At 38.8% G+C, this 13,222-nt stretch overlaps 1 protein-coding gene across 1 annotated transcript in view; it reads right to left on the reverse strand.

Moving 5' to 3' along the window:
- Window positions 1-951: 951 nt before the first annotated feature.
- The window catches only part of st3gal4 (ST3 beta-galactoside alpha-2,3-sialyltransferase 4), a 40,003-nt gene continuing 27,732 nt past the window's right edge, over window positions 952-13,222 (reverse strand). Inside the window, exons 9-12 of the mRNA XM_084717218.1 lie at window positions 12,021-12,210; window positions 11,387-11,524; window positions 1,305-1,454; window positions 952-1,206 (exon numbers count right to left, since the gene is read on the reverse strand). Coding sequence (XP_084573344.1) covers window positions 1,117-1,206; window positions 1,305-1,454; window positions 11,387-11,524; window positions 12,021-12,210 — 568 coding nt within the window. The 3' untranslated portion in view covers window positions 952-1,116. The remainder of the gene's footprint in view (window positions 1,207-1,304; window positions 1,455-11,386; window positions 11,525-12,020; window positions 12,211-13,222) is intronic.

Raw genomic sequence — 13,222 nt, forward strand, 5'->3', positions numbered from 1 at the left:
ACTGTCTAATAAAGAAAATATTATTCTAGTTTGTGTCTAATTTCATACAAAGTACAGCTTGTTATGTTTTATTAGTGTACTGTAAAATAAATTGCAACCAAAATATGAATATGTATGTTAAATGAGAATGAGATGAAATTAATTTTGATTTCATCTTAATTAAAAATTTATTTCATTCTGTACAATAAAAAATATCCAGTGGTACCATTTACCAATAAAGTTTCCGAAAAAAAAAAAAGATTAAATAAATTAAAAAAGAATAAGACAACTGAGCAAAATACTTGTAGTATTTCCAGTCCAAGAAATCTAAAAGTAAAGTGACTCTAATCCAGCTAACTGTGTAAATCAGGTTTGTTATCAATTCATTTTCATTTGATCTAAAATACATTGAAAGTGAAGTTCCCCCCCAAAAAAAACATAGATTCTATTACACCTGTTAACCTTAAAACTGATTTCAGTCAAGAAGAAAGAATATTCAGACTTGATAAAACTGAAAATGAATTTCAAACCATGGTGAGTGCATACCGCAAGAAATAATCTGGGCTGATTAGTTTTACAGCTCAATGATATGCATGAAATCTCTGGACAAAAAAACAAAAAAAAACATTTGAGCTGTAATACTTGATTCCTACGATCATAAGCCCACACTATCACATGGCTCTAAAAGCATCATCAAAGCATTGGAATTATCCCAAATCCCACATAATCTGACATAATTTATTTGGTGGAACTGGGTTTTCACAGACAGACAACTGAATTGCCACATGAATAGTCCTGCAAACTAACTTTGAAAGTCCAAAACCCCCATAAAAATTACAAACCCTCAAATGTTGCGCAAAGTGCCCAGTCATGTTCCCAAGGGTTGCTGTATTTGAAAAATTGAAGGAGAGCTGTTTAAAAAGCTTTCAGTTTTACAGAATATAAGGTGCCATAGAGATTAACATTCTTCAGAGCTTCACTACATGATGACTCAATGCACCAGTAAAATGTCTTATATCCCACTGCAGAAGGCACATTAAGATCTGATTTAGATCAGGTGATCAAAACCAAATTCAAGTACTATTTGGTTTTTAACCTTTTTTTTTCTTGATTAAATTGAGTGGAAAAGTGTGTGTATCATAAATGTGGGTGCAGGTATAAAATGGCTCCTATATCCTCCAGTCTTTTTAAGGCTTCAGCTTCATGATTGAGGTCATGGTAAGAATTCTGCAACAGAGAGAATGGGCAGCATCAGTATTCAGACAACTGTAAACACTTTCCCAGCATGTTAAAACACAGACTGCATTTGATGTACAGCTACCCACCTTCATAGACTTCATGGTGTCATATCCGTAGTAGTGGATAGGTTGCCTTTGGCTCTTAGAGTTCGGGTATCCAAAACCGGCTATGTGGACCACGTCACAGTAGTTGAGAGCAACAAACACAGCGAGGATACCCGTGGTAGGATGCACTGGCTGCGGGGGGACACACAAAACTTCATTACAGAAAACTGAAATGAATCTGTGTTTCCTGACAAACCTTTTAAAGCCACTATGTGCAGGATCTGATCATTTCTGACGCTGGCAACTTGTAGTTTCAGCATCAAAACAGACGCCTTGGCTGCTGGAAGTTCACAGAAAAGTTTCACTTTTTTTGTTTATTTTGACAAACAAAAACATGTGCCAAAGATTCTACTCACAGGCGCTTTAACATATTGAACATTACACCGTATGCATTATTTCAAAATATATAAAGTGTTTTCCTATTGTGAGGTATTTGAAGCAGTGCTGTCAGTTTGTTTAATCTATAAGAACACGCATCTTGCAGTAATACTTTATGATATATGTCTGTAAGCTGACACATCAAATTTAAATTTTCTCAACTTTTCATTTTTTCACAGTGTAGATAGATTAAGCAGCTCTTAAATTAAAATGTTTGTCAGTATGTATGGTGTGATGTTAAACAAAAGGGCTGCTAAAAACCTACATGTGTTCCACATGACCTTTGCTAGACAAATAACAGAGGTTATGGCATTAGCATTTATGTAAAACAGCAAAATGTTAATTATGCATCCGTTGTGGAGTGAGTCAAGTGTTTCATACTCGTCAAGCAGGCAGAAATACTATGATTTATTACTCCTGTCAGTGCCCTTTACGAAGTCACTGGCTTTAAACTGGAGATTGTCCCCAGGTGCTGGACAGTAGCTGCTCACTGCTCCTAATACTAAGGATGGCTCATATGCAGAGAACACATTTCACTAAATATGTTGTACTGTGTATGACTGTGTATGTGATGGATAAAGTTGATTTTCTCCTTTTCATTTTCTACTGTAGTCTCTCATTTCACCACTAGATGGTAACAGAGGGCAACATTAACTGCTGCTGCCCTTGACCTTTACTTGAAGTTCATCAGCACAAATCTTTTCCATGTGCAGAACATTATCCAGTGACCTCAACATTAATTGCTGCGAACCTCTAGCAAAACTTACAACAGGCTCACAATTTTTTATCTAGGTCTTGGTCCCACAAAGGCCGAATGCACGTAGTGAAAGTCCCTTTGAGAAAAAAAGTATCTGCCAAATTGATATTATGTAATGTGGAACGTGTGATGTCATGTGAGCTTCAAGCAAAACAAAACAACCTCGGCATTTGAAAACAACAGCCAGAAGTTTGCAAAAGTGGGATCGAACTCGTCAGGCTGACCTATTCAAATTATTCTTTCCTTATCACAAAGATAATGCTCATATTTTACATTCAGATGGTGATCTGTTACGAAACCCTCACCCTTTTGTAGACACTGAAATATCTGTTATCTAAACACAGTGCCTTGCAGCAAAATCACGTCTCTTGCAGTAAGACCACACCTGTACCTGCATGATAGAAGAGGAACTGCTCGATAACAAGTCCCACCATGCAAACTGGATGTTTTCCAGCTGCTCACTCACTACCTTAGAACGGCCTCTTTTAAGGTCAAGCATCTCGATGCCAGTAATTACTAACAGCTTCAGCCTAATCTCCCATGCTACATTTCTGTGCAAAATATTTGGGATACTGGTTTACCTTCAGCAAGAAAATGTATTCAAATTCTGTTTTTGAACATGTAAGAGGGCACTTGGCAAAGAAGCAAAGTACCCACTGGCATTGGTTTTATTCAGTGTTGATATAAAAATAGACTTAGCAGAGATAGCAGAGAAAAGGAAAGAAGAAAAAAACATTCTAGTGTATTTTGCCTTTTCTTATTTGCTGACTGTTACTTGGTTGCTGTTAGGTTCTGTCCATAGCAAATACAGTACATGTGCCCACTGTTAGATGACAGTTCTCTGCTTCATCTAAAAAAATCTATTGACAACTGTGTTAATTCCATTAGAGAAACTGGATGGTCACTGGATGGCACAAAACTGAGATTATTTTTTATTGGAAATCAAGCAAAAATAAACATTTCATACACCTAAAACTATATCTCTGGGCCTCTGGGGATACATTTTGATAATGGTTTTAATTGGGACTTTTTTTGGTAGCACCAGTTGGACCGATCAACAGGAGCACTGAGAGGCTGGCAGCTATGTGCGGCCGGGCTGACAACAAATCACCTGGGATCAAATTAACTTAAACATAACGTAACATAACCAAAGACAGACTGGCCACCTGGAACACCAGGTGGGCCATTTGGCAATTGGGACCAATCCAATGCAAAACCTAGGTAATTTTAAATAACCCCAGCCCCTGCTTAAATAAAAGTCACCAAGTGCTGTGTGTGTGCTGCCTAGGTCTGAAAATCACATCTCTCTCAGCCAATTAGATTTGGTCCAGTCCATTCTAACTTCACTGGGGGTCCCCGCTCTTTCCCTTCTCTGTTAGTTGGTCTCATTTTGGTAAATAGTGGAGCTGAGCAAGACGAACAAAAAAGAAAAAAGGGATACTTCACCAGTGCTATCTATCCATCTAGATAGATCTGAGGTGAATGGCAGAGTTTTGGAGATATCTGCCATGGAAATGTCTGCCTTCTCTCCAATACAATGGAACTAGAAGTGGTTTTGAATTTTTCAAATGTATTCTTTTGGCGCTTTGAGCACTACAGGACTCGTGCCATTTGGTCACATTATATTGTAGAGAAGACAGACATCTCTAAGGACAATAAAAAAATCAACTTGATGGGTTGATGTGTTGTTTCCTTGCCCTCTATCCCCACAATGAAGCAAAAATCTCTTTGGAGTTCAATCTCATTCAAAACAGCAGACAATGTTCTGCTATGTCTGTCAAAGCAGGTTGTAAACTCTGTTTTAAAGGTTATTATCATTATTATTATTATTATTATTATTATTATTATTACAAAGGAATTTGTTAGAATAAGAGATTTAAAGGCATAATAAATAAATTTAACAGTAGATGATCTTACACCCTCTGGCTAACTCATAATCTAAAAGAGATTGCAGACAAATCAAAGGGCATCCTGAATGAAGCATACCAAGTAGCTACCTCGATTTGATCCCAGCTGGGGATCTTTGTTGCATGTCTGCCTGTTTCCAATGTTCCATGTCTGTCTCTCTGTCACAATGCTTATTTCAGAGTATTGAAAAGATAATGACAATGTCCTGTGTAGCCGCGGACAAAAGAAATCTTTGTCCTAAAAATAGTGCTAAAATTCATTTTTTCCACAATTCTCTTACTTGTCACTTATGATCTGCCTTTGTTAAATACATAAAAAATATTGTGACATTATCTGGCCTCGGTGACATCTTTGTAGAAATAAAACTAATGTGAGATTTAATGAGTTGAGACGTGTTTGTTGTGTTGTCCCTGGCAGGCTTTTACTGTGCACAGAGATTTCCGTGTGTTGTTTGCCATTTCCCATATGACTCTGTCAATGATTATTCGTGTTCACAGAGGCAAGAAGAAAAAGAAGAAGAATCGTTTCCATATGACCGTGAGATAGAAGAAACTTTCTCTTTCCATCCCTCTCCAAAATGTCGCACACTTTTCCCAACAGTCTTTTCATATCTCTTTCCTCTACAGTTTTCCATGTTATCACAAAGTTTCCTCTGTGAGAGCCCTGGCTGCAAGGAAACTTCTGTTGCATAGACCATTGTTTACGGTGGTCTCCCTCCCTCATTTCCTCTAGCCAAGGTTTACTGATTGTCTAAACTACGGATTTTTACCAAATCAAAAGCCCCTTTGTCAGCTAAATAAAGATTCACATAAACTGTCCATAGAAATTACTCAACCCATGAAAACTCCAGCTGCAGAAAAAGTGGCCTTTGATGCTGTTTGTATCCAATTAAAAAATAAAAGAGCAGCAGGCTCTCTAAAGCAAGTGTATACTTTTTAAAGGACTAGTTTGACATTTTGTTAAATACACTTACTTGCTTTCTTGCCGAGAGGAGAGTTATTTGAGAAGATTACTGTTGTATCACTCTCATATCTGTCCCTTCAATATGAAGCTACAGTCAGCAGCAGGTTAGCTTAGCTTAGTACAGTTTAAGCCCCCTGTAAACAGGGGGAAACTGCTAACATGGCCCTGGTAAAAAAAAAAAAAAAAGTAACAAAATCCTCCTATCAGCACCTCTTACACTCACTAATTTAAATGTTATGTCTCATTTGTTCACAGGTTTTCTTCAGTTGCAAACACGCATCGGTCAAAACTGAAGTCACGCCGTCAAATCTTCTCCACACAATCTGTGTGGACCAAACTGTAAATCATTTTTCACTGCCTCCACACAAAATAAATTCAATAAACACATTTCCCAAAATCCATAAACTCTTCTCATTCACGCTCCACCACCTGCAAAACACTTGCAGCTCATTTACAAATGCTAACACACTGTTTTCAAAACATCTGTTTAAAATATATATGGGATCTCATAGCAGTATATTTAAGATGAAGAGAAATAATAATCTTTCCAAACACAGGTGACTGAAAGCCTATCCAGGTGTCCTGCTTTATGCACACAGTACTGCAGAGAATAAGTGATTAAAGTATTTTGTTAAGGTGTTTTATTTAATTATAATATAATAAGAATATAATATTTAATTATATTTCATTTTTTATTATGATTGTATTATTTCAGGATTTTTGTTATTTTTGTTTTGTTTCAACTATCTATTTTTTGTGAAGTACTACATGCAAAAATATAGAAGCAATTACTGTAAGGATGTTGAGGCGAATTTCTGCATTTCTGATTCATTTCTATATTTAGGTCGGTGTGTTATGAGTGACAGTTAATGCTTTTAATGAGAGAGGATTGTTGCCAGTGTTGAACAAGCTTATTTTGAGACATGTATGAAGTGTTTTGGTGGTTTGAGTGATTTTTGGAGGTGAAATTAACTATTTGATCAAGTTGCACGTTGGTTTGTTTTGAAGTTTTGAAGAGGTGTCTTGAGTTAAGATGCTTGTAAGCAACTGAACAAACCTGTTATCTCTTGATGTGGTTTCACACAGTACGATCATGGTATGATCATGGTCATGATCTGCTATTTCTTGTCCGGAAGTAGTGACTTCCTCAAGTCTCTGCTGGTTGCCTAGCAACCTCAAAGTCCCTGTTGGTCGGCAGATGTTGTTACCTTTGTACAGAGTTGTGCAGTTTTGTGCTTAGCTAAGCTGACTGGCTTTTTAATGACTGTTTTTTATTGGTTTTTTTTTTCTTAATTCAGTTTGGAGATTACAATTCATATAAAAGTGCCATAACAGAATTTGTACATACATACCTCATCTATTAAACTGGGTAATCCCGTAAACCTGCTGTACATTGCTTTTCATTCACATGTTGTTGTGAAATAAAATTGCCTAACTATTGCTTTAAGCTTCTCTCTGGAGGGACTATACTTTTTTGGAATGTGTATATGCAAACACATGATCTATGTGTGTGTTTGATTAAATGTGTGTACAATGTACTTGCATGATTATTCACAAATGTGTATCTGTGATGTCTAAAGATGTACTTTAATAGACATTTTCAGGAAAAAAAAAATCTTCAGTGCTGAATTGATGCAAATTACAATTATTGAACAAGCTTTCATCCTACAAGACCTTCACAAAGCACAGCGCCTAGTTGAGCTGACGTAAGTGTGCTAAAAGAAGTTTTCTCAAGTGTTCAGCTCTTCAGCAACAGCTCAGACAGCCCAGAGAGAGGCTCAGAGAGTGAAACAAAGAGCATGGGCAATTGTGTGTTTGGCAGTGTGTGTGTGTGTATCTGTGTGTGCATGTTGCTTAGCTTAACTGGATTCATGGTTAAATTTTGCCAAAATAGAGGTCTGTCCAAACAACTATGACCTCTCTTGCAGTGATAGATGAGTTTATCTGATCATGATAACCTTGATAAGAGACTGAAATACAACCTCTTTCCTGTACTTCTTTCCTCTCTAAAACATTACCCAAGCTCAATTTCCTATTGCTCTGAGCATGACTGTCTTTTTTCCTCCAATTCAGAAACTGACGAGCACCCCGCAATGGGACACAGCTGACATTCTGTGTGTATTAGCCTCATGTGGTCGCCAGTACACGGGTGAACACCAGAGCTCTGCAGCGGCCCGGCGCATAGTTTGGACGCAGGCCCATGGAGCCTTGGTGAGAGGGCGGCGAGGGGGGCTGCATACTGTCACCACTGCAAGCCAGACCTACAGTACGAGAGCTCAACACAAGCCTGTGTGTGTGTGGGAAGGCGGGTGTGAACATGAGAGTTATGGGTGTGTGCATGTGTGCACTGCAGAGCAAAAAAGAAAAGGAAAAGGGAGAGAAGAGAGGAGCGGTTGCATGTGTGAGTACGTGTTTTTGCCTGTGTGTGTTGTGGGGATCCTTGTCTATCTGGCAGGGTCATTAGTTGAGGGAAAGTGGCGTGCCTGCAAAGAGGAGGTCTGCTGCAGTCAGGCCTCCTGCTGGTATTTGGCGGAGAAGGACAGAAAAGAGGAAAGGGGCAGAAGAAGAATGAAGATGGTGAGAGAAGCTAGGTTTCCCACCATGTTTAGCATGATAAATTGCTCAAAAATATACATGTGCAGTTCTGAAAGACACAAATTCAGTTTCAGGAACTGTCTGTAGTCAGGGTCAGCAACAAAAGGTATTTTAGCCACTTAAAAAAAAGTCTACCTCTCATCAATGTAAGTGTACACAATGTTTAAAATATTTTTACCTTGCCATCAGACAAAGTTTTCTGATGGACAAACAGCTGAATATAATATGAATATGAGCTGAATATTGATTTCTTCAAACCAACCACACTCCATGGGCGAAATCAGTAATTTTATTTTGCAGAACACAGAGTTGGTGGTCTAGTGCTGTCTCGATCTGTTAGTTTGTGGCTGTTGCTGTGTGACCTTGGCGACTCAAAACTATCCTTTTAAAACACCAAAGCCACACAGTAACACAAGCAAACAAACTGATTGAGGCAGCAGTAGAAAAGCAACTCCCCTGTTCTGCCATGTAAAATTGCTGATTTTCACTATGGAGTTTGGTTGGTTTGGAGAGAACAATATTTGGCTTGTATAATGGTGGTTTACTGTCAGAAAAGGCAGTCTGGTGGCAAAGTAATGTGGTGAAAATATTTTAAATATAGCATAGACTTAAACTGATATTGATTTATTTAGATGGACCTCATATCAAGGGCCTCAAATGCCTTTTGTTGCTGACCTAGTCAATGGCAGTACATTACTTTGCTTCCATGCTAGCGCCCCTCTCAATGAAGATAAACATTTGTAGCCCTGCATGAAGCTAATTCAGTTTCAGCAAGTCCCCCACTTCCCTATCACTACTTCCTTCCATCTTTCTCCGCCTCCTCCTGCCTGCCATGCTCTTCCCTCTGGCCCTCTCTATACAGTCTGTGCAGATGGTGCGGAGCTCCTGTCGGGCGAGCCCACTGATCGCCTGTAGGATTGCTGCCTTCCCACTGCTCACTCTTCTCATGCACCAGCCAGTTGTGTTTGTACTACAGTCCAAAAGGGTAACCCCGCCTCCCTCTTCACTCTTTGACAAAAAGGGCTCAGGAGAGGGAACAAGCAGAACCAAAACAAAACTTGGCTAGGGCCTATGTCAGAGACAATCCCCATCAAGCATACAACAAGCCCCACATGGCAGATGGGATGCAATGGGCCAATAAAAGCTTCATTCTACATGAGTAATGGTCCAAGTCAAATTACAGGGTGTTTCAAAATCCAGTCGCCTCAGCCAAAGAGGGAGATGAAGTCCAATTTGTGAAACAAAAACAGATCAATAGTACACGGCACGAAAATGTAATGCGTCACGTTTTCTCATTGCACAACCGCTGCTCCTCAGTCACACTTTAGTTTATAGTTGTTTTCACTTTTGTGTGTGTGTGTGTGTGTGTGTGTGTGTGTGTGTGTGTTTGGATGATTTTGCTGTGTCTTGAATTTATCATTTACTTTCATATTTGGTTAATTGAGCCAAAAGTAAGAAAATATGCTCAACTAGAAGAGTGTACTCTGCAGAGTGCAGATCTCTGCCAGGCAACAGATAATAAAGCACCTACCGCAATGCCACCATTGCCAGATGCAACCAGCAGAGATTTGCAAAGGTTTGAATTAAGTCTTTTGTATGGTATATGCAAGGTTTTTAATAAAATGTTTTTGTTTAGAATAATCCATAAAGAGCATTTTATTATTTATTTAGAACATTACCAGCGACCAGGCAGCTTTACAGCAACATTATCGATATAGAAATCTACATTTTGGGAGAAACTCACAAAAGCTGAAATTCTAAATAATGTACATTTGATGTTGTCTATTCACAGGCTGCAGCCTGCATGTTCCAGTGGAAGTTACGGCTATTCAGAAAGTTAATGTCCTGGCATAGAACTATTCAACCAATATTATGTTCTGAGTTATATAACTTACAGACTATTTTATTATGAAGTCTGCATCTCTCATTTATTTACTAGTGGACCTCGAAAATTCCAATATGGCAACTGTGCAGACACATAACAGCGACATATAGCTGGAATTTATTCATTACTTGTCATGCTTAACTTTAGTGGATCATAAAATATTGGGTATGGAATTAATCTGCATAGCTCTGGTTCAAGATGAAATTGAACTTTTCTATGAATGTCAGTTTTTGAGCCATAACAAAGGCCAAAAGGTGTATAAGATAGGTTAGATGTAGGTTTAGATATTCAAAAAAATGTGAATCATTGCAACCATGAGAGGTCCTTGAGTATTAAGTCATAAATTTGCATAAAAAATATTAGGATAATGGTCCAGTTGTATGCAAAATTAGCTGCGGACAAGCTACAGGCTCCTTGGTCAGTCACACACGCACACACACGGTCTGGGCGGAGATAATGAAGACCAACTAAACATTGAAATCATGAAAAAAAACAGTGATGTTCATAAAATCTTTGGACTTTTTCCAAAGAAAACTGCAATAATCATCTTTGCAGGGACGAAACACTGGGAAATGTGTTGGTTCTAAAAACAGAGCATCTGGTTGAAATTTATACAATATTTTGGCTTTCCTTCAAAAGCCAATTATTTCCCAGGGATTCACTGTGCGGCCTAGAAGACATGAGAAGCTTATCTTGTAATGAGATGCCAGAATGCCAAGCAGAAGCTAATCTTCATCATGTTTTGCAGTAATTGGATCCACAAAATTGCTATTGACCCAGCTATATTTCAAGAGAAATGCCTCTTCCAGTAAACTGTTTATCACAGTGCTCAAGACATATCACTTGAGGAGCTGTGGCTAATCAGTGGATTCTCCATCCAGCCTTGTTAACATTCATGTGGGAAGTAGTGAAGGGCAGAAAGGGAAAAAAGGGAGGTATGGGAGACGGAACAAACAAGAGAGAAGGTTCTGGTGGGAAAATTCAGCTGTGGATGCCAGAATGGTCAATATTAATGAGCTAGAGCAGAAGATCATCGCCACCGCAGTTATAAACCTGCAATTTTAGACTCATTCTGTTTGGTTAGATTACAGGGATAGTTTGGATTATTTGAAGTGAAGTTAGGTACTTATCGATATTCAGTGTATGAGCTACAGTAGATAGCGGTTAGCATGCTAGCAGTTAGGAGAGGCAAGGAGGAGTACCAGCACAGAAGCTAAGCAATATGTTGCTGTGGACAGGGTCAGCAAAAAGGTATTCATAAAAAGTCAATATCAGTTTAAGTGTACAGTATATTTTTGAATATTTTCACTGATGGGAAACCACCATTATGCTCCTTCCAAACCAATTAGACTCCATAGGAAACAAACGAATAGATTGATGCAGCATTGGACCAGCGACTCCTATGTTTTGCAATATAAAATGACTGATTTTCCTTATAGAGTCTGGTTGGTTTGGACAGAGTGATATTTGGCTTGTATAATGGCAGTTTCCCATCATGAAATACCTATTTTGGCCAATCCTGTCCACAGCAGAACATTGCACGATTCTCAAAACAGTGAAGTAGAAGCCATCTCTCACCTGTTTACTCTTGGGGTGCAAAGGGATCTGGAGCAGCCTGTCTGCGGTCTGGTGTAGAAAGTGGGGGTCCAGCACTCGGATTTTACTGACATCACCTAACCAGATCTGGGGAGGGGGCTTCCAAAAGCCTTTCCTGACCTGGAATGCAACACATAAACAGTGACAGAGATAAGACACAGGATGTTGTGAAATTGAAAGGAACAAAAGGACAGAAAGAGGGTGAAAGATTGCTATTTTTGGTCTGCACACCAAGTTCATTTACACAAACAGAGATGCAATTGAACCTATGACTCCCTCATGTCTGGAGGCAACTAAATCGATGTGCAAATTAGTAGGTAATGACCCTGCAACTATTAGCAGGAGGAAGCCGGAGATGCCGGGAGCAACAGAGAGAAGAATGTCTGCAATGGAAACTACATTTAACTCTCAAGGCTACTGGCATCACTGAAGTCGAACCTTTTAAGTATTTTTTCCTGATATGGATGGTTGGCAAGGGCTGGAAAAGAAGCTAAAAGAAGTGTGTTTATGCGAGGCAGAGAGGGAGAGAAAGAAAGTGAGACAGAGTAAGACGGAAAGCACATGTTCGTGTGTGTGTTTGTGTGAGAGAGAGTGCATTCTCACACATATCCTGTACCCTCTTCTCGTTATAGAGGATCTCTTTGAGCCACCGTAGATCTTGCTGCTTAAAGGGCACCAGGACCATAAGAGTGCCAGGCTCGTTGTGCAGTCCAGGGTCGTAAGAGGCCGACTCTGGGTAGAAGAACCTCATGGTGGTCTTGTTCCCCACGTCCTCCTCATAGCCTCGTACCGGGGCATCATTCAACCTGAGGAGGGGGACACAATGCTACATTCAGGGACAAGTTTGTTTTATCAAGGATTTCCATTATGTGGTCAGTTTTTCTATAACCAAACGGTGCAATCACACAATGACCTTTGTAAGTTGTTGAGCACTGAAGGCAAAATTTGCAACCTGGATGGTGTTCTCATATCTGTGTCTATTGTGGCACGAACTAACTTGCACTGATTTGCATTCCCATCTCTTGGAGAGTGCAACCAAGAGTATACACAGAAATGGAGAAACCTAAATGTAACTGAAACTTTCAGGTTATTTTTCAGAAGTAAGAAAACGTCCTAAATTTCACAGAGATTTGTATCTAAAACAGTACTTTAACTACAAATAGAGCCTCAGACAGTCTCAACAGTATAACAACATACTAAAGAAAATCTCATATTGTTATTTATTCAATATTACTGTTTTTAGTGGCCTTTAAAACAGACTTTCAGGTTAAATGTCACGAGTAAGGATGAGGTTTACCAAACTTAAATTCGATATGATACCAGTATTTCCTTACTGACAGGAACACTGATAATCCTTTGTGTAAAATTATTATTATGTAACCCAAAAATCATGATAAAATGCTAATAAAATAAATAGATATTTTCTTGTTTTTGTTCAGCCTTCTTCTAATATTTTGGATGTGTTGTTTTTAAATGTTTGAAGAGGTTATCCACACGTGTGCGTGGCACTGTCTTTTCTCCGTTAGTAAATCCCACTGTATTTTTTATCTCGATTATCTTTATTCCATTTCCTTTCAGCCATTCTCTCACAAGTTGTGACTGTCCTCTACTGCGCTCTCAGTTGTCACGTCTCATAGGTTTCCACAGTCATGTGACATGGACCAGCTAGATTAAAATGTCAGTGCTGTTTATTTGTACAAAATGTTATACAAAAGCACTGAATACATTTGAAAGTGATGCACTGATGTTATTTTATTATTACAAAGGAATCAATATCGCATGTGTAGTTTGTAAGAATCCATGTATCGATCCTGCAGA

Source organism: Lutjanus erythropterus, chromosome 4, assembly GCF_056507025.1.
Source record: "Lutjanus erythropterus isolate fLutEry1 chromosome 4, fLutEry1.hap2, whole genome shotgun sequence".
Lineage (NCBI taxonomy): Eukaryota > Metazoa > Chordata > Actinopteri > Lutjaniformes > Lutjanidae > Lutjanus > Lutjanus erythropterus.